We start from the raw sequence: 25,882 nt of genomic DNA, 5'->3' as shown, positions 1-25,882 counted from the left end.
ATAATAGAAATACGTGCTTAATAAACAGAAAATGCATTTTATAAACCATAAATTGGAAAAAAGAGGTTAATTGTCTCTTAAGTTCCCTGCCCCCCCCCCCCCCCCAAGTACTGTTTTGTTTTAATAGTATTGGTTTATTATTGTCACTTGTACCAAGGTACAGTGAAAAGCTTGTCTTACAAACCGATGGTACAGGTCAATTCATTACACAGTGCAGTTACATTGAGTTAGTACAAAGTGTATTGATGTAGTACAGGTAAAAACAGTAACAGTACAGAGTGAAGTGTCACAGCTGCAGAGAAAGTGCAATGCAATAAGGTGCAAGGTCACAACAAGGTAGATCGTGAGTTCATAGTCCATCTCATTGTATAAGGGAAGCATTCAATAGTCTTATCACAGTGGGGTAGAAGCTGTCCTTAAGTCTGGTGGTACGTGCCCTCAGGCTCCTGTATCTTCTACCCGATGGAAGAGGAGAGAAAAGAGTGTCCCGGGTGGGTGATGACATTTCTCCTATAAGTATACATTCCAGATGTAGTTTCACAGTCCTGTGATTTATGTATATGTACGACCTACTCTGGACATAATTTACTCCTACAATTTGGGGCGTTTGCTCTCTAGCAACTTCTAGGTCCTGTTACTACCCTTGTAGTTCACTTTTCAAGCTTTGTTTTGTTTCCACAATTGATGATGCAATTTGAAGAGCTGCCCTGTGTTACAGCTCGTTCTGTGCCTTGCATTGTTGCTTGCTGTGCTCTACGAGATGCTTGTAACACCTGAATGCTTTATTAGCTAATGGATTTTAAAGTGCAAACAAACTCAAAATCAACTTGGGAGCACTAGTCAGATGGGCTGCACTGTCAGATGATGCAAATGTGTATTTTTATAGAGGGTAAATTAATATTTAGTTGGAGATGACTTAATACAAGCTTGGCCAGGGTCCCCTGAATGAACAATGCTAAGTATATTTTCTTTAAGTGAATGTAAATCCATGCAAATACTGTACAGTTCCCCTTAGTGTTTTTTTTCTCTGCTTCTTGTTTCTTCCTCTTGGTTTTTCTCTCCAACTTTTTTCTCTATCTTTTTTTTTCTCTTTGTAGTAAGTCGCTTGTAAGGAAGATTCAGAATGTTTTTGGGATACCTCCTATCTTATTATGTTAGTTTTGAATTGCTTTGAAATAAATGACTTTCTTGCTCCTAATTAGTTCAGGACTTTTTCCTGGTAATGAAATACATGCTCTTTGAATCGACTATACCAGCAATTTTAGCCCCGTTGAAACAAGGTCAATGTCCTGGAAAGTCACAATATTACATCTTTTAGTCGAAACAAATGTGATTGTCCATACCTGCTTAGATCTGACTCTTCATATCAATTATTCTTTTGGTCTCTTGAGTGAGATTGGTTATTTAGTGCTGCTGGTTGTTAGTTTTGTACAAGAGTGTACAGTCGAATCTGGATTGCGAGTTGCACTAATTATGAGGCTCTTGAAGCCAATGTAGGGTAAACAAATATGTACAAACGTGGACACTGATTAGTGCAATTTGCAGGTAGTGGAAAAGTAAGTTTTGATTCCATTTGTAGATCATTTTGCCAGGATATTTCATTTTTTAACAATGCTGGCGGTCAGTAGAAGACTATCCACTCCTTTCAAATGATAAGAGGGAATCAATGACATGGATATACAGAGGTATTTTGTGCTCAAACAAAGAACCTGAGTCATTATTTATCAGTTTAAAAAATACAGGCGTGTGTTGAACTTGGCTTAAGGCACACTTCTCACTTGGACTAATTGACTTTTGAACTCTGGCAAGGTATTCAAAAGGGAATTGGATCAATTCCTGTCTCATCAGTGAGAACTTGGTTTATAGGTTGGATCAGATCAGGTCTTGGTGCAGCAGAGGACCACATCCTTAGGAAATAATCCAAGCCCTTTAGTCTGCATTAGAACTGTGATCTTTGCCGAGGAGGGAACTACTATTTTCTGGTGTGCTAATGCATGATAAATTAAAGTTCTCTTGTCTGACTAAAATATGAGCCTTCCTTAATGTAGATTTTGAAGAGAAAAGTGGTGCAGATCAAAGGAATCTCTAAAATGAGATGGACTGCAGTTGGATTGTGTTGGGCCCTAATTGACTTCTTTTTGTTTGTAAATGTTTCATTACAATCAAAATTAGTTTGTTGATGAAGGGGAAGAAACTGAATCATCATCTACTTTGCATTGTCCATGTGTCCTGTAAACTCATTACTACAGTTGCAGGCGCCAATTAGAAGCAGGAGAGACTGTAGACAGTAAATAACTAACTATAGCCTCCTGCTGTTTGCTCTCAGAATTTTACAGCAAATTCTTTCCAAAGCATAGACTTACAGGAAGCTTATGATGCCAGTGGACAAAGCTTTCTGCTGAAAAAGCAGACGGTTGCAATTCCACTGCTTAAAATGCCCTGTGGCGGTGTGATGAAATCTTCATGCTGAAGTTCAAGGTTTTGCATCTCATTTGTTTCAATGGGAAGCTAATCTGTTTTCTTAAGAAAAGGGAGCTTGTGGTTGTTGGTGGCTGCTGGTCATTACTGCTGTATCAAGTAGTAACAATATTAGTCCTGCAAATCCTATACATCAGTCGTGTTTTTCAAAATATGCGGAACTTATTGAGCAGCTTTGAAAATGAGATTTTGCACACTTGGTGTTCAATGTAACTAAAGTAGAATCCAATAATTTAATACCATTATCGTTTCATGTTCAACAATAGTTTTAAAACTTTTATCCAAATGTATTGGATTCAGCCTTTTAAATAAAATGTAGTATTGTGTAAATGCTGCTCAATGTCTCTTGGTGGGGTCGTGGAAGTAGTAGTAGACACTGGTTATTGGTAGGCATGTAACGTGGTCTAGTAAAATAGGGTATAAAGTGGGCCATTCTCACTTTTACTGTGAATTTATAATCTTATGCTCAGATTTTCAGCCTGAGTTGTAAAAAGGGTGAATTTGAATTACATACTCACTTTGTCATGAGATTACACGTGTAACGTAAAAACTCTATATGTTAGTAATAAAACAGACTTGATGATACCATAAGCCATTGATTTTTTTTCTGAATAATGTCTACCTCCAATCTTCAAATGTTTGTGTACATGTTAAATTTGCACTGCAGTAAGTTTGAGTCATTACAATTAATTTTATCTAATGGAATGTTGCATGAAGTACAATGCTTGTGATTTTATGGCCATTTTTATCTTGTTTTAATTGAATTTGATGTTGTACAGAATCGTCTATTCCATTTGTAACAGTATGATTGGTTATAAGAGTATTGTAGGCAAGTTCAATTGGAGTCAATAAAATAGTTGAAAAACTGGGAATGTTTTTTTTCTCCTAGCAATTCATAAACCCAGCTAAATGCCATGAGAGAAAAAAAATATCTGGTCTTTTGACTATTTTCAGTCATGTATCATTGTAAGAGGGCTGGTGTTTTTAATAATTTCTCCCCAGATGACCTTTTGGACTCTAATTTCTTTGTTAAGATGGTTCCTGTTTAATTGATTTTGTTTTTGATGTGGTAAATAATTATGATTACTAAGAAATCAAAACCTGATTAATAAATAGTAACAGATATGGTTGCTTTTATAACAGTCATTCAAATTGCCCTCCTTTGTTACAATTCTTTTAAATTGATAACAGAAGAGAGATGACATGGATCAAAATAAAATCTGACTCAGAACCACTTATCATCTAATACAGGTCTCTTGATTTTTGGCACCACTTAATCTGTTCACATATTTTCTGTTGGAGAATTAGCAGAAGGCTGTTAAATATCAAGTGTTCTTTCCCTCATCTCCCCCAGCATCACTTGGGCTTCAGATTGGTGCCATTAGTCTCGTCATGGTTCATTGGATGGTTACTCTTGTCTAACCCACGTTCTTTTTCTTTTGACAGTCTAACAAAGTACCTGTTGTGCAGCATCCTCATCATGTTCATCCACTAACGCCGCTGATAACATACAGCAATGAACACTTCACACCAGGTAACCCTCCACCACACTTACCAGCAGATGTGGACCCCAAAACAGGTAAGTCAAGGGGGAAAAAAACTTCACTGATAATGCTAATTTCTTTCTGGGATCAGAGTGCAATTCAGGCAGAATTTCTGAATTTTGCTTTACTCAGAAGCCATTGGGGAAATCCATGATCCATGCATCAGAACTGAATGTTAAATATTGTTTGAGTACTTGTACATTTTCAGTAATGTGCAACTGCAGTTTAATTGAATTTAAATGTTCTTGTGTTCAATTTGGAATCTTCCTTTTGCATCTTTGCTAAGGATGCATTACTAAGGCAGGGGAAGAAATAACTTTCCTTAAATATAATTTCATGCCAGGCACTTCCTGCTGCTTCCATGAGTCAGATGGTTTGTAAATGAAAGGGCGCTATTGGACAGATTGCACAGTTCCTCAGTTTCCAAACACACACTTGCTGATGCCTTTTATTGGTGAAAATTGAAGGTTAAAGGAGAATGAAAAAATATTAGAAATGAAATGCTACACTTTAAAATAAAGAGTCTTAATGCTTGTTCAGCCTGAAAGAAATATGTTTTTTAAAACAATAAATTGAGAAATCACCTCAAATTGATTGGACGAGAATAAAATAGAATTTGAGCTTGGAAGAGTTTATATTCATTTGGCTCTTTATCATAGCATTTGTATTGGTGTATTTATTGAACACTGCTGTTGTTGGATGGCTCTTGGATTCTTGCTTCTCATTACTTGTTCCACCCCCTCACCACTTCTGCACAGGGAGGGACAATTTGGTCATGCCACTTTCTGAAGGGATTGGAATCCAAAAACAAGGTTGTGCTTCTTTTGTAGATTGCAGATTTTGTGCTCCTCAGTTGGGGAAAGGTGGTGGGAAAGGAAGGTGTAGAACAAAGTTGGGGAGGGCAGGGAAGAGAGAGAGAATCATTAGTTTTCTTCTCTTGTATACTTAAGTATCTACAAAATTTGCAAGATGTAAAGGAATTTCAGTGCTGTCTGAATTTTATAAGGGTGGCCCAGGGAGTTTGCTACACTAATCAATCACATCATGGTTGCTAAATTGGCAGACTTCGTGAATGCAGCAAATCACAGGTTTCCATCTATGTACTTAACTGATTAACTATGAATCCCTTTCAGAGCACATACCACAAAAGTAGAGGCTGATTAAATACATGGGACATAAAGTTTATTTTGCAGGCTGTTCATCAATTGTTGCCCAGTCTCTATCCCAACTATTCACATTGTAAAGGTTGTTCCCTTTCACTGGTCAGGTATGGCCTTACCTCCTCCAAGTTCCCTGTGACAGAATTTAGAAAAGTAATTTTAACGTTTAGCTCAGAAATTTAGTTGCATGTTAAAATTCCTGTTTACCCATTTTTGAGAATTTTCGTGAACTTGTGCATAGCATTAAAATGCTAAAAACTAACCTTTAAAGTAAAATAAAATTAAGCACATCAACTTCCCATTGTTTATAAATTGGAAAATCTTAAGTGTTCAGAACATTTTATGAAGTGTTCAGACCACTGTTACACTCGAGCAAAATGTTGGAGGAGCAGCTGACCATCATGCATTTTTTTTTGCATAGAGTTCAGACTGTGTTGTTGGCTTGTAAGAATATACATTAGTTGATTGACTAAACCTTGCAATTGATTTGCTGCCAAATTAATACACACAAGTTCAGTGCTGCCTATCTAGCATTGAAAATTTGGCATCACAATATGATGATTATTCTCAGCCAGGTAGCAGTACCATTAGAAGGGAGAGACCTCTTGGAATCTGCAGTGGTCTCCTTTTATCTCATTAGTATTTTATACAAAGTTATCCTGAGAAATGTTCTATGCTTGCACAAAGATTGTAATCAGGGAGTAAGTTCTGTCTGATGGTATTGTTTGCTTATGCAGAACTTTTATCAGGTAATTGGATGCCTCTCCTGCCTAAAACCTATAGAGTGTTAAGTTCCCATTGATATAACAAAATTCTTTTGCCTTAAGAACATTTCTTGACCAGTGCTATCCAAAGTCCCATCCAGTAATAGGTTCTGCACCAAGGGAACATTGCCACCTTCGTGCAATATTAGCTGATGAACGGAGTCAGTCAGCAGCAATGGGGAGGTCCTTCCCCTCTTGTTTAAATCACAATGCAGAGGTGAGCATTAAAACTCATGGCAGGCCAGGAAGTAAGTTAAAACTACTTTCATTTTTGAAGTGCTGCCTCCTAGAAACGATGTCATTTTGCTAACTTTTTGTCCTTACTGAGACTTGCTAAATTTTTCCCAGAAAGTTCATTAACATTTTTCAGTTGGTCGTTAAAGCAGCTAGGTTTAAAATGCTATTGATCATCTGCAGCTAATTCACCAACAGACCAGCTATAATTCAGCAAAGTTTTGTTTTCTAACAGATGGAAAATTGAGCAGAGCATTAGCAGATGGAATTGAATCCCAACAAGTGTGAGATGATGCATTTTGGGAAGTCTTATAGGGGTAGGACATGTGCACAAAATGGTAGGGCACCAAGGGATGTTGATGAACAGAAGGACTTTGCGGTTCAAGTCCAGAGTTCCCTGAAAGTGGCAATATAGTTAGGGTGGTGAAGAAGGGAGATGGCATTCTAGACTTCATAGGTGAGGGCATAGAATATAAAAATTGAGGTATTATGTTGCAAATTTACAAAACACTGGTTAGACTGGACAGGGGATATTGTGTACAGTTCTGGTCACCATACCATAGGATGGATGTGGTTGTGCCGGACAGAGTCCAGTGGAGTTTCACCAGGATGTTGCGTGGATTGGAGGACTTCAATTATGGGGAGAGACTGGATGGGGGGTGGGGTGCTTGTTTTCCTTGGAGTAAAGGAGGTTGAGGGTCAACCTGAAAAAGCTATATAAAATTATAAGAGGCATAAATAGGGCAGATAGAATCTTTTTTCCACTGGTAGAGGTATCAAACACGAGCATGGATTAAGGCGAGAGAAAGGAGGTTTAAAGGGGAAAGCTTCATCATACAGAGAGTGGTTGATTTCTGAATGTGCTGCCATAGGAGATGGTGGAATCAGTTACAACCACTGTGTTTAGAGGACATTTAGATAGACACTTAAATAGGCAAGGCATAGGAGGATATGGACCTAATGCGGGCAGATGGGATTTGCACTGACAGGCATTAAAGGTCGGCTGGACACGATGAGCCATTGTGCAGCACAACTGTATGACTATATCTGTTCTGTTCCTTATCTGTTATCCTCCAGTCTTATGTCGTCAGTGCAGGAGAATTCAGCTGGGTGCATGGTCTACATCCTGCAGCAATGATGCAGCTTTTGAACAAGCAACTATGTTTGTTAATCAGATGATCAGCTTTGGGCTCCGGGTACTTCAAGCAGATGGACAGGAAGCTATTGAAAGCCCAGATGGAAAAACCTCTGATGCACTGTCCATCTACTTGGTTGATTCCTGAGGGAGCCTGAAAATCTCATGGAGGAGATTTAGTCATAAGCACAAAGAAGCTAGAAGTAGCTAATACATTGTACTAGAAATATTTCAGTTAATGCAAATAAACAATGGGGCACATTTTAAAGTGTGAGAACTGTAGTTTAGTTTTAGTTTCCAATACCAAATTTTTAGTTCATTGCACAAATAGTTGCTTATTTTCTACTACCCTAGGTCTATAATCTATTGGGAATTGAAAATGACCATGACATGCAAAATAGGTGTTCAAATCTGCTGCTTTCTATGCCCTTCAGTTGGGCATCCTTGCAGGTGAAGCCTGATTGGATTGTAACTATCGCTATTTATGTCTTTTTGATAACCCAGAAAAATATCCAAAGGCATCTTACAGAGTTTTATCAAATAACATTTGACAGTGAATTATTAGAGAAGGTGACCAAAAATGTAATCATAGAGGTGGGTTTTGAGAGGAGGAGAGAGGACTGGAAACTGAGAGCTCATGGGAAGAAATTCTAGAGCATAGGACCATGGAAGCAGGTGGAGAGCAGTTAAATTTGCAGCTGTTCAAGACCTCTTATCTGAAGATTACTGATTATCTCAGAAGGTGCTTGAGGTGGAGAACGTTACGACAATAGGGACGGGTAGGGATGCAGACACGGTGAGATTTAGAAACAAGATAAGGATGTTAAAATTCCGTAATGTGAAGCCACATCAACTGTGCATGAGTCAAGAAATGTGAGTTGGGGAAAAAAATTTTTTTCCCCACATAAATTCCGTGAAAGTGAATTTTATTTCAAGTTTTGGGTACTGATTTTCTAAATTCTGTAAGACAAATTTCTGTTCCTTGAACAGCCATGATGCAGGGTTTACCTGTACACTCATTTAGTAATCTATTAGAAAAATGTGGAATGTCAAAGGACTGGTAGATAGTTTACTACGTATCTGTATTTAAGAAAGGAGATGGAGGACTTCCGTAGACCAGTGGCTCAACATTGGTGATGAGAATTGTAATGGAATCCCTGCTGATAGAATATGGGGAAAAGACAACCTGAAAGTAAAAAAAGTATAATGAATTTAAAGCTGAGATCAGACAATGGAATCAAGTTTGAGGATGATCAGCAACATTGATTTGAAGAAGACGATTATGTAAAATCTTATTCAACAGTGAAGCCAATTTAACTGGCCTTGTGGCTTATTCTTGCATTCTCAGCTGGAAGCCACTGTAAATCAGAGTGTACGGTGACGATGGGTGATTGGGACATGCAGCAAGTTGGAACACAGGCAGCAGAGTTTTGAATGGTGTGAGTTTATAGAGAGCAGAACAATGGAATGTACTGTGACAGTCAACAAAAGCAAGGTGGGGGTTTCAATGACAGATAAGTTGAGGCAAGGCTGAAGGTGGATATAGGACATATGAAAGCTTATAACAATCAGGGCCTTGGATGTGAAGCCTTAATGTTGTTTCTCTTTCTACAGAAACTGCCTGGCCTGCTGAGACTTTATAGCATTTCTGGTCTTTCAGATTTCCAGCATCCACAGTTTTTTTCCCAAATTTTCATTTGCTATTAAATGGCTCAGTTTCAGACAGTTGCCAAGGAGAGGAGTGGATAGATGGTTTATAACATTTGCTTTTTATTGGAGATAATTTGTGTTCAACTGACAAACATAATTGAAAGAGATGAGTGATAGGGAAAGGTGTTGGGGAATGCATATCAAAGGGGTAAGCATTAGCAGGCTCTTTATTGGTAAGGGTAAAAAAATCTTATCAAACAAATGGCAGCAAAGGAAAGAACTGGCAAACTTTAAGCAGGTAATTTGTGAGTAATTTGTAAAACTTGTGTTGGTGGTCACCAGGTTAGTTCAAGCTCAAGGTGGATACAGATTAGTCAGTTCCTTCCCCATGGTTAATATGGGGAAGGAAAAGAGAGAAAGAAATAAAATGTGATAGGTGGTTCCTTTTTAACATGTAAAATATCTGTGTTGCGGTATCCATTTGGCATTGTTTCCTGACCTATACTACATTATTGTTCATGTTTGTGTGAGGTCTCCTCTGGTAATGTGACATAGGCATTTTGCATGCTTGTTGTTCCTTGGTGCCAGTTTAACTTCTGTTTCATGCTCAATTGGATGCAAGAAACCCAGTAAAAGTGAGGTTAAACTGCCTTTTCAAGTGCCTTGGTCATTTGATCTTGCTCCAAGTGTATATCTCACACAGTCAAATGTGACTTCACTTCATGTGAAGATTCATGTGTATATCAGACTCGATCAGCTCTTATTTTTTACATACCTTCATTTTTAAGAACTTAATTTGACATGAGTTCATTGCCAATTAACATGCAGGCCTTTTCCCTGAACAGCGCAATATCACATTAGCAACCTGGGAGAGACCGAGTGGCTGGCAGCTGGTCAGACTATTATTATAAGACAAGTTCTCCAATGGATTTTATCTATTTTGGGATATCTGTAGGAATATCAGGATGTGGGGGGGATGGGGGGGCAGATTCATTGCACAGGTGAAGTTTTAAGACAGTCCACAATTGCATGAGACCAAGTCAGCTCACCTCATGAAGCATTGTGTTTGTACTACAACAAATACTTGCACTCTCACTGCTATTGAATATCCTAAAGCTGAAAGGATATCATATTTTGTACTGGTTAAGCAGAGCATGTAGATTGACCTCTATTTGGGCTTGTGCAGGCTGTTCATTATGAATTAAGTAGACCTCTGATCCAATCAGTGGCAGTGTATTGTTGGGTTCTGTTCATTGATGAGAGTAGAAAGGTCGTTACTAGTTTTGTTTAAATCATTTTCCAGAAGATGCCATGGAATAATTTCCCTGTATTCTTCACTTGACAGTGCTCCAGATTATTGTGGAGTATTTTAGGCACTGTGTCATACTATGTTTGATTGCAATGGCCTTCAATTACAATAGTTAACAATTGTAGATAAGTCTCTGTGTTAGCGTTTAAAGCCAAGGTCAGTGTCCAGTACCAACATGTGGCAGATCAGTTTGAAACATTGGAGTCATAGATACATGAATCTTTAATTGAAATAGAGTGGAAACTGAGACTTGACGTGTTTGTGAGGAAAAGAATGCAATTTATTTAATGCCTTGCTCAAACCCTTTACAGGCAGTGAAGTAATTTATGTAATGTAGTTATTATAAATATAGGATAATACAGGTAATTGGAATAATAATCAGTACCCTGTTTCTGTTGTTGGCTGGGGTATTAAGGAATTCTCTCCTGCCTTACAAGTCGTATCAGCTTAGCAGGGATGATGGTTTTGTGTCTCATCTGAACATAGCACCTCCAGAAGTGTAGCATTCCCTCAGTGCTGCATTAAAAGTTGAATTATGTGCACAAATGGATAGGACCTTTATCCATAGCTTTTGATTTGGAGGTGAGAGTGCTGCCTGCCATTAAGCCCGGAGCGTTACATGGCAAACGACTGCTCAACCTGTCATTGTCCATAAATAGTGTTTTGGGTTCATTTGTATTTTCCTCCTCTTTACTCTTTAGTTTCATGGGTATCAGTGGCCGGACAGTAGCTTGCTCAAATGATCATTCCTTGTACACCCGGTGTGTGGTAGTTGTTGGAATTGGGGCATGTCACTGTTGAGGCTGATCCTATTCTCCCCTATTATTAACATTTACTTGCCAGCAAGGATTGTTGATGATAGTTGCTGGCTGATTAGCACAATCCCGCTGTGGGACTTTGAGGACAACTTGTAGCACGTGTCCATCGTTCTCCTGAAAGGAGAGGCTAGGCTGGAAATTTCAACTTGATTGCCTGTGACTCAGTACCACAGCAAGCGTCAACTACTCCCCAGGCCGTGAGGAAGCTGCTTTAATCTAGTTAAAACCTTCCCGCTTGAGTTTATGATGCAGCTCACTCCATACGTTTTCTCGTTTGCTAGCTCTTTTATCCCAACCTTGCCTACATGCACTTTCCTTTCACAGACATGCTGCTTTTCTCATTTCTTTCTGCTTTTTTTAAAATCAACTCCAGGCTGGGTATCAGAAAGAGAAATGATAATCTTAAATTTAATGACACATAAGACAGCTACTGTGGAGGCATTATAAAATGTATATTGTGGCCTTAAATGAAAACTCTAGAGAAGGAAACCATCATTTGTTGCAACTAATTAAGCCATTTCTGCCTGCATGATAAATAAGTGCCCTAACCGTTTTCATATCAATAATTAACACTGCACAGGGGCTGTCAAATTGAATTTCGAACATTTATTCTGGCCTCATGTGGCCTTGACTGCCCTGGCTGCGCCCAGGTGAACATTACTGTGTTACAAATTGTGCTGTTTAATAATGCCATGCAAGAGGAGGATGTTGAATTGTTTGTGGGAAAATGTGGTTTATTGTCACTTGTTGACCCTTTCTTATGCACTGGGATTTATTGGGGGGCATAAACAGCTTCATAGTGAACAATGCGTGAATCAAGTAGCTTCATAGTATACAATGCACAGTCTTTAATAGCATACAGTACATGAGATAAAAAAATTTGATAGTGTAAGGGACACAATAAGTGAAATGAGTAGCAGATCTGGAGTAGAACTGCAGTGAGGTATTTTAGACCCTCATTTATACAACAAGTTTCAAGAACTTTGACGAAATAATTTTGTAACTTGAGAAAATTGATTAAGTAGCAAGAATTAACTAGGGATACACTTCATGGTATAATATTTGGCATAGTACTACTTCCTAATAAATCTGTAATTCTAATTTTCTTGCCTGACTTCTGGGTCCCAGATTCCTTGCTTTTGTTGACCAGGTTTCTGTACTTTATTGTGAGCTGTGTAGCATGTTCACTGATGTTTTGCGAATGTTCAAAGTTCTACACAGTTCAGACATGAAACATTCTGCAGGATTGCTATTGTTGGTAACTCAGTTGTAACATCTGGCTGTTACAGTGAGGCAGTTAGTCTGGTGCCTCTTTGTTTGTCCAGTTAATTCACATGGGGAAATTATTGAAAGGCAACTTTGTGTATATATTAATCAAAAAATCTTGCAGATGCTAGAAATCTGAAATAAAAATGGTAAACGCTGGAAACACCCAACGGGGTCTCTGACCTGAAATGTTAACTCTGTTTCTCTTTCACTGACGCTGCCCGATCTGCTGACTGCTTCCAGTATTTTCTGAAAAATTCCATGTAAAAGTTTGTGTTTCTAAAACAAAACAAAATACTGCTGGCTAGGAATCTGAAATTAAAACTGAAAATGATGGAACTGCACAGCATGTCGGGCAGGATTGTGGAGGGAGAAATTACGGTAACACTTCAAATTGATGACCTTTCATCAGAATGGGGGGAAGAAGAGATGGAGATAAGTACGTAGAGAAAGGTGGGAGAGGAGGTAAAGAAAAGAGTAGGAGAGATTAAAATTGAATTGATGGTTTGAGACAATAGAAGATGAAAAGGAGAATACAAAAGCAAAAGGTGGATCCAGAGGATATGTAATTGGGAGCTATCTGAATCGATTGAACTTGGTTTTGAGTGGAAAGCTGGAATGTGCCCAGTTGTAAGATGAGATGCTGCTCCTTGATGTTTTGTTGAGGTGCTTTTTAAAATGTACTGATTACAAAGTTGTGAGGTCACTTGGACAGTGGTACTTTCTGGCTCCAGGGCAGATGTCATCAGCAAAGTTAGGATATTTTGCACCTAATCATGTGACATTTTTATGTATGCATCGCACATTAAACAAGAGCATGAGAAATGTTCTGATGGCAGGCAGAAGTTGAATGTTATCAAATTAAGGGTGTTATATGGTCTAATGAAAAGTTGTTTTTCTCGCAGTAGTGGCCAAGATCACTGGGAAAGGGGAATAGGTTGTCGGAATCATGGAGAAGAATTGTCATCTGTGTTGCGGGTGGAGAAGACTCACAGGGTCTACTACCAACAAGATAGGATGTTTGTAGGGCTGTGAGACTTGAGATGACTCGGGTAGGAAGGAAAAAGGATCCTGTATTAGTGCAGGCTGTGAAAAGCAAGTAAAGATCCTGGTGATTTGAGGATAGTTGTGGGCAACTACACATTTTGAAACTAAGGCTCGTTTTAAATGTTACTGATAATCAACAAAAATGGGAGCCAAGAGAGTCTATTAGGAATAAAACAGTTGTATTTTTTTTATTGTGTGAATTATTTTGTATTTGTGCCTATTTCCAGCAGATGTCCTGCCCTTTGGAAAATTGGACTGGGAAATTCACCCTATGCTAGTGTAATTTCCCCATCATATATCATATGTACAATGATGTCTTCAAAGTATACAACACTTATTTCAGACTCCCTAACAGAAATTGGATTAATCACAATCCGTGACCTTTGTTGTTCATGTACTGTAAGCCAAGCACACATGGTCAGGAACTATACCAAAGAGTCCTTGATGGGACATGGATTTAATTCTGACTCTGCTACTCCACAGTGCAGAGTGGGGATGGGCACTGTCCAAAGCTGCTCTGCTTTACCTCTCGACAACTCCTCTCCCCTTCCCCTGGATCCATGAGTTTACCCCCTTCTCTGTGAGTGGGAGTTGAGATGGCTACTATCAGTGAATGTGTGATTTGGCTTCTAATGGGAGAAGACCATGAAAGCAATTTCTTAAAGTGCGATGTCCCAATTTAGCAACTTTTGTTTTTGGTTAAGACGCACTTGGTGTTATGGCAAATTGAGCATCTTTTAGCGCAACAAAAAGGGGTGACTTCCAATTCCTAGGCCAGGTTGTAGCCAGCTCAGCAGAGATTCCATGTGATGGGCTGGAGCTGATGAACCCCCTCTTTAGAGAACCCATGAAATGAATCAGATTTAAGAAATGGGGCTAGTGTGTCTCTAATTGTGTTACAGGAGGTATTAAAAGCACACACATTTTTAAGATAATTCACAGAAGTACTAAATGAATTCCTACATACTTGATTTCAAAAGCTAAATGCTATGGAAGGGATCAAATGAAACTACAGTGTTTTGTGGAAAAATCTTAATTCAGATTTGTGTGAGAGTTCACCCACAATATTGAAAGGCCTGGTGATTCACTAAAACTGGATCAAATGTGTATAGAAATGATGTAACTAATTGCATCTTGTATTCTATTTGAATGTTGTGTTACTAAGGCACAGATATAAATAGTCTCTGAGCTTAAGATTTAGTAAAAGTTTCAATAATTATTTTTTTAGATGTTGAGCTATAACAAATAATGTGCAAGACCCAGGTTGTTAAAGGTTTGGCTTGCAATCATTTTAACAGTTGGCATTATTGGAAACAGGAAGTTAAATGGGCATTGGCATATCCAGATATAACCATGTGATGAACTTTTTGTACCCTTCACTTTTGAGAATAAACTTTGTTGCTTTTTGCTTTTTTTCTAGGAATTCCTAGGCCTCCGCATCCTTCAGACATTTCTCCCTATTACCCACTCTCACCTGGTACCGTCGGCCAAATCCCCCATCCACTAGGATGGTTAGTACCACAGTAAGCAGTTCCATTTCTTTTTTCTTTTTATTCCTTTAATTCTTGTAGAATTTTGCATGTAACTGTATTGTCCAATTATTGTAATGAGCTGTGATTGGCTACTGGGTACCCACATATTTATTTGGGCTTTTCCCTTGGCAACACCTGTCAACACTGGTTACTATGACAAAAGGCTACAAATTAAGGACTGTTAATTTAATGTTTTCTTACTGAGTTCTAAATACCAAAAGAGGCCCAAAGCAGAACAGCGGCTCTTTGATTTGATGTATTTTATTTTGGTATAAATTTACATTCATTATTGTTTTCCTTTGGATCTGTAGCCCTCAATTATTGTGATGGCTCCATTAAAGCAAATGCCGCTTCGTCTTTAATTATCACAACAAAACACCTAGTTTTAGCTTGGGGAGAAGGTCTCTGTTGACATTAGCAGAGGTTATAAAATTTAATTAGCTGGTTCTATCAGATTTAGCACATTAAAATTGTTCTTTATTTACGTCCTTTGATCCTGGCTGTGCAATCAACAACATTTTTTGTTCTGGTTCAAATGAGAGTGTGCTCACGACAGCAGAAGTTTCCAGTTATTTTTTTCTTTTCAGGCAAGGTCAACCTGTTTACCCAATCACAACAGGGGGATTTCGACACCCTTACCCCACTGCACTCACAGTGAATGCTTCCATGTCAAGGTGGGTACACTTGGTTTGGTGGCAATCAGTTTTTATTAAGCCAATAACCTTCCAACCATTTTCTCAACAGCCTCTTTTGTTTTGCAGCAAATGGCCATTTGCTTTTGTTCAGTGAGGACACATTGCCATTTTTAACATTGTGCCCTTTTTCTGAATAAACATTTGTCATGTGGCATTTACATTGGTTTTGTCATAAACAAGTAAGCTGAATACCATTCCATAACTAAATAGCATGCCATGAATGAATCTGCAAGTAATGCAATTGGAATGGAGCCTTTGCTGCAGTATTATTGTGAGAGGAGTTCATTCATAATGTACACAAATATTGACTGCTGTTCAAGACAGTAAGTGGTAAAACATTGTCCCCAAGGGAACACGGAAGTGTCAAGAGCATGCCGCAATTATTACACACTTTACATCAATGTTGGAGCCCAAGGGACAATGTTTTAGCACTTGCAGACAGCAAAATGCAGTTAATATTTATTATACCCAGTGGGCAGAGTCACTTATTGCTACTTGAGCCACACTAAGTCAGCTCAGAGAGCAATAATCTTCATTCTTGCATCACAGGTTAAAGGCCACTTTAATGTGGAATTACTGGAAAAGTAGTAATCAGATGTCTGCTCTTCTACTTGGAGGCGTGTAGCTCTTTCCATTGAGCCAATAGGTAGCAACATAAGGCACTTAGTGTTGTGCATTCACGTCATAGACATTGATATTCAAAAGTAGGTGACAACTTACAGCAGCTACCGGCCAACACTTCATTAGACTGGTGGTGAAAACAAGGGCCTTTGTGGCCTTTGGACACCCAGGCAAGGGGAGGGGATGTGAAATGGGATTCATTGTGATTAGTTCCACTCAATAAACATTTGGATCTCTCAATTGCTTATTTTCTTTTGGATCTTGGTAGCTCTTTATCTGGCACATTGCAAAATTCAAGTTAATCATTACTCTCCACAATTGCCCTATGCAACATCTTGTATCTTCCCATGTACAGATTGGGTGGTGTGACCTAAAGTTATCCTTTCAGGGACACAGGAGTCTGAAGTGCAGCAATGAATAGGGCTTAAACTCTTGTCTCAGCTTGAAATCTGGTTCCTGCTTTTTGATAAGCAGTAGACCTGTTGACTTAATTTTGCCTATACACATTACTTCCAGCTTTTAAATTTGAGGCACTGACTCGGGATCAATAAGTAATTAATTGTTTTAACACAAAATGTAGAAAGTAAAAATTTAATTTTTAAAATGTTGAATTATTTTGCTTCCCAATATTTAGTTGCTTGGCTGTAATTGGGGGAAAGAGATTTATTGGCTACATTTCTTTCATTCATTGGCTTCAGACAGAGTATCAACTTCTGTTACTGTAGTGGAAGCTGTTTGTTAGAAAACCAGCTGATAACCAATGAGGTTCATTGACATCAGTTGCTGAAATATTCTTTAATTTTAAAACTAAGGGTATGCTTTTCTGAAACAGCCAACCCATAGCATTGCTTGCTGGTCTAGTGTTAGTGTTACCTATCCCTTTGGCCACATAATGCAGTGTAATGTGGAAAAATGCAGCATCCACAATATAGACAGCCAGGCCGATCTCTAAAATGGGACATCTGAAGTAGCGAACTAAATCATATACATAACCATCCCAACTACTTTTCATAATCACACCATTTTCCAAATTCTTAATGGTGAATTACTTGCCTGCAGCACTCTTGGCTATTTTAATCGTCTCTGAGAAAACTAATGATTGCATTGGACTTGCGTATTTAAGATGCCACTTAATTTCAGAGAATTGTGCAGTTAACTTAATGATTTGGTGAACCTACCTGTTATTGCAACAGCTAAGAAATTCAGGTTAAGAGCAAGTTATAGTATAGGGACAGGAGCCACAACAAGAAAGGGTTTTGAATTGTCCACAATATCTATTTTTGGCAGAGGACAAATCAGATTGATCTGCATAAGCAGCAAAATGAATATTTGCAAATGAATATGAAATAGAAATGGAACATTTTCTAATTGAGAATCTAGTTCAGCTACTGACTGACCTATTTATTTGTTGTTTCTAATATGTGGTTGCAAGTTTCAGGACTCAACAGGACCAGAAGCATTCACTCCTAAGCTGCACCATTGCTTTATCCCTAGAATTGATGAATTAATTGTAGAATGACCGTAAAGTTATTGCCAGCTACGGAGTGTCAGTTTTCACAATGACCTGATCACATCATTCTTTCTGGTGTGAGTCTGTTCTTAATTGCTTGTTTGGTTTTAACTAACTACCTGCCATTTTACTACTGTGAAAGTGCTTTTAATGGCTAGTATTAAGGTACAGGCAGTATAAATAAGGAAGCACGTGTGCTTTTTTTGGATATGGTACATCCCCTTTTAAAGGTGTGTTATGTCTGCCTCCTAAGGTGGTTTTCACATTGAGGCACAGTGGTACAGACCAACAATATTACGGAGTGTATACAAGCAGACAAATTGCAACTTTTGAACTGCACAGAGTTTTGAATATTTGTAGTTTGTCGTTGTTCTGGAAGCAAGCTGTCATGTGACTTCGCAACTGTTTGCAACCTAATCAGAGTAAAACCACTTCATTTGGAAGCTGTTCCATAATGGAAGCAGGCTGTTAAAAGCTATTGCATGTCCTTGGCTATGGCTGTATCAACACATTCTAACTGTCAATTCAGTTATTGGAAGATTAGAATTGAAATAGGTTCTGAACTATCCATTTGGTCATCTTTTCATGTCCTCTATTAGTCTGTGCTGTGTAGCTGATTAGTAGCTCACTGGTCCTGACCTTATGCATTGTGTTCCTATACACGTGGAGCTGCCCAAGGAGGTAGCAAGTGGAACAGGCAGAATTATTCAAAGCAGAACTAACAAGACAGCATGTCAACACGATACGCAAGCACGTGCTTATTCTAGTCACATTATTCACACAATCTGCGTATCATTTAGCTGGCTCATCAACTAAAGGTTAAAGCTTTGTTGCAACAAAACCAGCAGTCTTCTGTAAAATGTGTACAGAATGCCACCTCAACCAGCTCACTGGCTGTCTTTTTAGTTTTGGGCCTAAGACCAAATTATATTAATTAGGCTCCCCAATTTGCAAGTTTCAGATTTAATAGAGGGGGCAGTAGTGGAAATGGTCCTACCCAGTACCATACCCAGCTCAGTGCTAAATGTGCACGTTGGCCATAAGAGCAAGTGGTAAACCTCCACTTGTTGTTTCTTCATAATAATACTTCATAATATTATGCTAATAATACACATTCCAAAGGTGTATGGCTCAGTTAACATGGGTTTAAATGGGCGGCGGGACTCATTGGGCCAGAAGGGTACTTTGGGCCTTTGACATTAATGACTGCAACAGAAGGTGTCTCCAGGAATTCCCTTTACGCTGAGCCACCATGACATACATTCGGACTTGCATTGAATCTACCCCTATTGCAGTCATTTCCTTTACTCCTTTTGGTTATCTTTTACTCTGGCTACTCTTTAGATCTTAAAACTGTGCAGCTGAGAACATTCAGTCCTGGAATATGAAGCCCAAATACCGACAACAAATTATGCCTGCAAGCTTTGACATAATTATGGAATTGGTAAACTATATTATTGTAGCAATAATGAGGCCATCATAATGGAAAAATGCAATAATCTTAACAAGATTAATTGTGCCAGCTGTGTATTAAAAAAATTTAAATGGGTATTTAGCAATACTGAAGGTGAAATAAAAAGAAGTAATGAGGCATTGTAAATCTGTGCCTAATTTTAACTAGCTGAAGTAGCTGCCATGCTGGATAAAATCTCTATATATTGAAGTTTACAGCACATCAGCAGTTCCACACCAGATCTCACCACTCTGTACAATATTAATGTCCATGCACGTACAATAAACGCAAACATACAAAACTAATAAAAGAAAGCGGTAAATGATGACACATCAAAGCTGTTGGAGACTGATGTTCAGCACTCTGAAAGCTACTGTTTTGATAGGGGCTCTGACTGTACGGCACAGCCCCAATTAATATGGTACCAGCTAATTTCCCAGTGGCTACAAGTATATTTACAAACTACTCTATGGCACTGTATTTAAGCAATTGCTAATTGCTCCTAATGATGGGTTTATTTTCTGTTTATCTGATTTAGAGTTCAGCTAATTTAATTGGTGGAGGGTTAGACTTTCCTGATGGGCTGAAACAGCTAATGCATTTTGATGATAGTTGTTAATTAAATTAGCATAGATTATTAGCAAGGCTTGCCATCTCTGGAGACCAAGTAGATCTATTTGTGAAAGCATAGCTTTTGATAGGGGCAGGACAAATTAAGGCACTTAAACAAAAAAAATCTATTCATTCAGCAGTATAACAGAAATGTTTATTGTGGAATAGCAAAATAAAAAAGAATGTATGAGAAATGCTCAAAATGTCCATTGTTACATTTGTGTACCTGACAAGGTGAGGCACCAGCTGTGAGAGCAAAAGGTAAACATCACAAAAAAGAGAAAGGCATAGGGCTAGTTTCTTGTCTTATGTGGCTGACTTTGGGTTGGATCTCTTCTGTTTCTTTCCCCCTTTCTACCCACCCCACCCCCAACACCCCTCCCCGACAAATAGGGGTCAGGTTAACAGTGAAAGAACACGATCCTCGCACTTGTGAAGGCAATCGTTAAAACAACTTAGCAGTTTTTCCATAGGGCCATACATTAGTTATTCCGATATAAGGGAGAGAAAAAGAACAAAAGGCATTTGTGCGGTAGTTGGGTGATGGAAAAACACGTCTGTATTATTCGTATGACATCCGTAGGAAATGTAGACTCCATGCCCTGCCAGAGCACACCTTTTGATATTTATTCCATCCAGCAGCAGGGCAGTGATTTCTTGGAATTAAGTGATGGGTCATTATACTTTAAACACAGCAGAGAGGCATAGACTGGCAATTAAACAGCAATAGCTGACACTCACTTGTGCCACCCTGTGACCTTGTTAGATTGAGATGTTAGAGCTTCGGGCCCCCTCAGCCTCGTAAATTGGCTGAAGGTGCTTCTCCTGACTAGGGCCCGCTCTGAAATGTGCCGCCTTCAAAGGGATCAGCATCATGTATAAACCATAATGTGGGTTTGCGGTGGTTCAGAAAGCTCGGGAAAATTGAGCTTGGAAAAGATGAGAGATAACAACTGCACAGGGAGAGGAGGGGGAATAATGACAAACTAGCTGCAACTCAAAGAGGCTGTTTTTTTTGCAAGGGGGAGAAAAAGCATCCCACAGCTCGCACATAAAACGAAGTCAGGCAGATGACATGCAGTTAACAGAAACATGTCAACAGTGAAATAAAGTGAGAATGAACGTGATAGAAGCCCCAGAGACACCATGGAACAAAAATGAGTTTGTTCATAACATGGCCTGCAAGTTTATGCACATCATTATATTCTGGCTTGAAGCCATAAAAGCAGTCAGGATTTTTTTCATAATTAACTGTTTAGAATTTTCAGTTTTTACAATAGAAAATTTTATTTATATATTCCTTCAGAATTATATAGTTATATCTATATAACTCATTTATATCAAACATAAAATGTTATTTATCATATCCTTATTCAGATATATCTATTAAATAATGCAACAGCTAAACCAAATTTCAACTATTTTGTAGATAGTGTGGAAGTAATCACCTTATGATAGATTGACATTTTATAGTGTCCATTAACTTCTGAACCCTTGTAAGTCTCTTCAGGTAATGAAATGAATGTAACCACTTCATCACATGAAGAATAATACTCTTGAGGTTTTGAAAGCTCTAGTGTCCTATAAAATGCTTCACCTGTGTACTGTCTTATGTTTGCATGCTATCAGTAAATGGTATTTTTGCTGCTCACTCTGATAATATTTCACTCTAGGAATAAGAAGTCTATGCCCATCAGCTAACACCATAATATTTTGCATGATGTGCAGTTGGACAAATGTGTTCACTCCTAAATCAATTTACTGTTTTAAAATGAAGCAGTGAATATATCATTATTATAGTAACAGAAAATCATTATGCTGGTTTAATTCATGATGGGTGGGGAAGAAGTTGATGTAGCACAAATTCAGACTGAATGAAGATAGAAATTCTTATTTGACTAAATGTAAAATGGGGCAGAAAATTTGTTTGTTGGCTACATGCAAAAATAATTTAAAAAGCCAGACCAAAGTTGCTCTATAAAGTTCATATCTGATGACTTTGGTAGCAATATATATAGTATTGTACAGCATGAATGTTGTATTTTTATAAAATTCTATACCTTTTGGATGTCATACACTGCCAGTTGTGTAATGAAAAGTCATTTTAATGTCAGTAGCTACATAGCGATTGTGAAAGCTTATAATTGCATATGTTCTTGTTTATATATCAAATGTGTGCCCATCCCTTTCGTTCATTCATTTCTGTTCTGTTGATTTACACAGTTTTCTCTCTGGTAGGTTCCCCCCCACACATGGTTCCACCACATCACAGTTTACACACAACGGGAATTCCCCATCCGGCCATAGTCACACCAACTGTCAAACAAGAGTCTTCCCAGAGTGACATCGGATCCCTCAATAACTCGTAAGTTTCATCATTTGTGTGAAAAACACATTTTATTTTAATGAGCAGCTAACTTAAAATGTTGTTAAAGGTCTGTTTAACATGTATATAAGAAAAACTTTCAGAGTTTAAAAAGAATGCACATCTTTCATGTAGATTATAAGATGTACACTGCTCCCATTTTACACTGATTTAGAGTTTTCTGTTGATTTTAATAATGAATTATTTAAAGTGTAGTGATTTTGGAAGAGAAATGACCACTTCAGTTTCATTGTAGTTGTAATTGTACACATTCCCTCAGAAAACATCATCAGGATGCCAAAAAAGAAGAGGAAAAGAAAAAGCCACACATAAAGAAGCCTCTGAACGCATTCATGTTGTACATGAAGGAAATGAGAGCAAAAGTGGTAGCAGAGTGTACGCTGAAAGAGAGTGCGGCAATCAATCAGATCCTTGGCCGAAGGGTAAGCATCTTAAACCGACAAAAGTATACAAGAATGGGTTGGAGAGAGAATCTGACTGATTAGGGCAATCAGCATAGAGATTTACACAAGTGATAACTACTTTTCATACAGCATGTCTGTAAAGATTGGTTGCAATTGTTTCGATAATATTGAAGGATACAACATACAGTGTTAATCTGGTATATTAGCAATGCACAGTTTAATGCCTGCATTTAAAATAGAATGGAAGAACATCATTAAGACACTGTAAGCATCTGTCCAGCTCTGATACCCTGCTTGTTAACCATCACTTTTTAAGAACTCTTCCTTGTCTGTGAAACAAGTAAACGTCTCTCTCCATTGTTGTGAATTGTTTCAGGATAAGAGTTAATTTATTTCCTGATTTTCAAACTAGGTTTTTTTTTAAAGTTAAATTATTTGCCTTGCCCTGCCCCAAACATAAGTGAAGAGCAAATGATTCTCTATGGTTTGTTTTACTGTAAATTCTGGTTTATGGTCCATATTACTGATGTATTGATGCATATAGATAGGTTAATCTTGTTGTTTTCTGTTATATTGTGGAACGCAGCCCTGATGCTTTACAGATTCATAATCTTGCTCAAGGATCAATTCATACTAGTATTTATATAATTAATGTGTTCTGTTTCTCCCTCATCCCACCACATCTGGCCCCCCTGTTTATTCTCAGTGGCATGCTTTGTCTAGAGAAGAGCAAGCAAAGTACTATGAGTTAGCCAGAAAGGAACGGCAGCTTCACATGCAACTCTACCCAGGCTGGTCAGCACGAGATAACTATGTAAGTTCCATTCTCGAGCATGTTCCCTGCTCTCTCGCTCTCCCCTGTTCCTTTTTATCCCCTCTTTACAGGCCCAGTGGCATATACTTCATACATGTCAGTTTAATGTTACAAATAATGACTTGAGTGAAGCTGACGGCATTCTGCCGTCTTGAGGACCTTGTGCATGCCACAGAGCTGTCCTTCATATTGTTTCTGCTTCTCAATGCTGATTGAACTGAGCATTTTTTTCTTTTGTAGTGTTTTGAGGCTGGTTGGCATGGTTTTGTGAATCTAATGGACAAACTGAGCTTGTGTTTCCTCCCTCCCCATTTGCTTTCTCTCCCTAATAGGGCAAGAGGAAGAAGAGGAAAAGGGAAAAGCAGGCAGGGGAGACCAATGGTAAGTAGGCAGCAATTATCTTCCATAATAGAAGGCACCCTTACATATCAGAATAATGACATTTAATCACATGAAACCCTAGCTGCTGCTAACCATGTTTTATAACATTGTTAATTATGATGGTATGTGTATAGTTTAATTTTATGGCTGGTTTTGCCTTTCCAAGACTGATAAAGTAATCAATGCATGCATCTTAGATATTTTAATGCTTGTTTTTATGGAACACTTTTAAAAAAAAATTGCATTAGCTACGGTAACTTCAAACGTTTTAAAGCTTATTGTAGTTTGTACTTATTGTCTTGTTTTGATATTAATTTGGGCTGTACCTGTTTTCTGATGCATCCTCATAATTAGCCTTGCCTGCCTGACTAATCCCATTATCCTTCTTTACATTTGCCCTTGGAACACATGCATGTAAAATTGACCCTGCTATCCAGCTTCTTCTGCAAAGCACTTTAACCTTTTAGCCTAATTCAAGCCTAACATCCTCCACTGGTGCTGACCTTCAGGTTCCTTATTCAGCCCACTTACTTCCTTTTGTCAATTCTAATTAAATTCTACTATAAAAATACAAATTTGTATTGCCACACAATATTGGTGCTTTTTAAATGGGTGCAAAAAATACAGCTGTGATTTTAATACTTTTTTGAAATTAGAGGGCATTACTGATCACTGGTAACCGATAAATTGATTTATTCCTTTTTGTTTTCTTGTCTCTCCTTCTTCCTTTTCTGTCTCCTCTGCTCGCTTTCTTCCAATTTGTTCAGATCTGAGCGCTCCTAAGAAATGCCGAGCGCGCTTTGGCCTTGATCAACAGAATAACTGGTGCGGCCCGTGCAGGTGTGTATCGTTTTCCCAGGTTTGCTATGGTTGGTTTCAGCTGGTTTAAATTGGCACTTTCTCCTTCTTGCTCTCACTGTTTCAGTGTTTTGATTGGACGCTGATACCAACCCTTGCGCCTGTTGGTGCTAGGCAGTGTGAATTTTGGATTTCTTTCTTTAAAAGTGATGAGGGGAGAATGCCAACTTTGCCAGCTAAACCACTAGCTCTGGCTGAGATGTCACATCCAGTGAGCAGTATCCTCCATTTGCTGTTTTTGTTTACTTCATGCTAACAGATGCAAATACTCCAAAGAAGTGTCGGGCATTGTTCGGGCTAGACCAACAGAATTTATGGTGCAAACCTTGCAGGTATACTCCCATTAGGCCTTCCGGAATTAAATATGCCCTTTATTGGATTTGTAGTGCATTCATGTGACTGTTCCTGTGCTCTAATGTGCTAATATTCTATAGCTTTTTGCAGATTTGTTTTTCCTTTTTATTTCCTTTTCTTTTATTTTACCTGTTGCCTTTTATTAGCAGCATTGGTCTGTCTCCTTGCAAGCACTGTTCACCTTCATTCTTCCCCCCCTTCCTGGCCCTCCCCAAACAGTGGTTGCGATGGGCCTGTGACCTTGTGTCGGAGATTGGTGCAGTGAAACCTAGGACAGAAGAGACTTGAAAACTTGCTGGAACTACTAACCACACTTGATGCATAAAAGATCTGTTTATATAGTTTAAATATAATGTAGAAAATTCACCCACTCCTGGGTGAACATGGAGACATTGCAGTTCTAAGTGCACAAGGTGTACTGATAATCTGTGCATGAGTCCATTATAGTAAGTAAATGTGGAATTTCATCATGCAGAGCTACTATTTCATTTATTTTTTTAAAAAGTAACCTTATTGAGATACAGTAGTTGCCTCACCTGAGTAATTATCACAGCTTTGTACAACAGAAGTTTCCAAGAAGCAGAAAGGTGTTTGTGCACTCCAGTAACTATGTCTTTACATTTTTGTGTATTAATCGCCAATTTATTTTTAGTAATTGGGCGTCATACCAGCTACAAGCTCGTTCAGAGGAAACTTTCATTTTCAGGCGAGTGCAAAATCTGTTGGAATATCTTTTTAAGTAACAACAATTAAGTTTTTTTTCTCTTAGTTTTCTTACAATTTGGTTTAACTAAACAAACTCAGGCATCAAATGGTCAAAGGCTTATCCACCACAGCTAATCTGCATACTTTAGAAT

General features: G+C 38.3%; 1 protein-coding gene across 1 annotated transcript in view; it reads left to right on the top strand.

Moving 5' to 3' along the window:
- tcf7l2 (transcription factor 7 like 2) overlaps positions 1 to 25,882 on the top strand; it is a 159,052-nt gene that overhangs the window by 127,901 nt on the left and 5,269 nt on the right. Inside the window, 10 exon segments of the mRNA XM_052027216.1 lie at positions 3,925 to 4,057; positions 14,826 to 14,928; positions 15,525 to 15,611; positions 22,052 to 22,070; positions 22,072 to 22,193; positions 22,474 to 22,636; positions 23,325 to 23,432; positions 23,765 to 23,813; positions 24,581 to 24,653; positions 24,931 to 25,003. Of these exon segments, the coding sequence (XP_051883176.1) occupies positions 3,925 to 4,057; positions 14,826 to 14,928; positions 15,525 to 15,611; positions 22,052 to 22,070; positions 22,072 to 22,193; positions 22,474 to 22,636; positions 23,325 to 23,432; positions 23,765 to 23,813; positions 24,581 to 24,653; positions 24,931 to 25,003 (930 nt within the window).

The sequence above is a fragment of the Pristis pectinata genome, chromosome 12, assembly GCF_009764475.1.
Source record: "Pristis pectinata isolate sPriPec2 chromosome 12, sPriPec2.1.pri, whole genome shotgun sequence".
In the NCBI taxonomy this organism is placed as follows: Eukaryota; Metazoa; Chordata; class Chondrichthyes; order Rhinopristiformes; family Pristidae; genus Pristis; species Pristis pectinata.
This window is presented reverse-complemented; position numbering and strand designations above follow the sequence as displayed.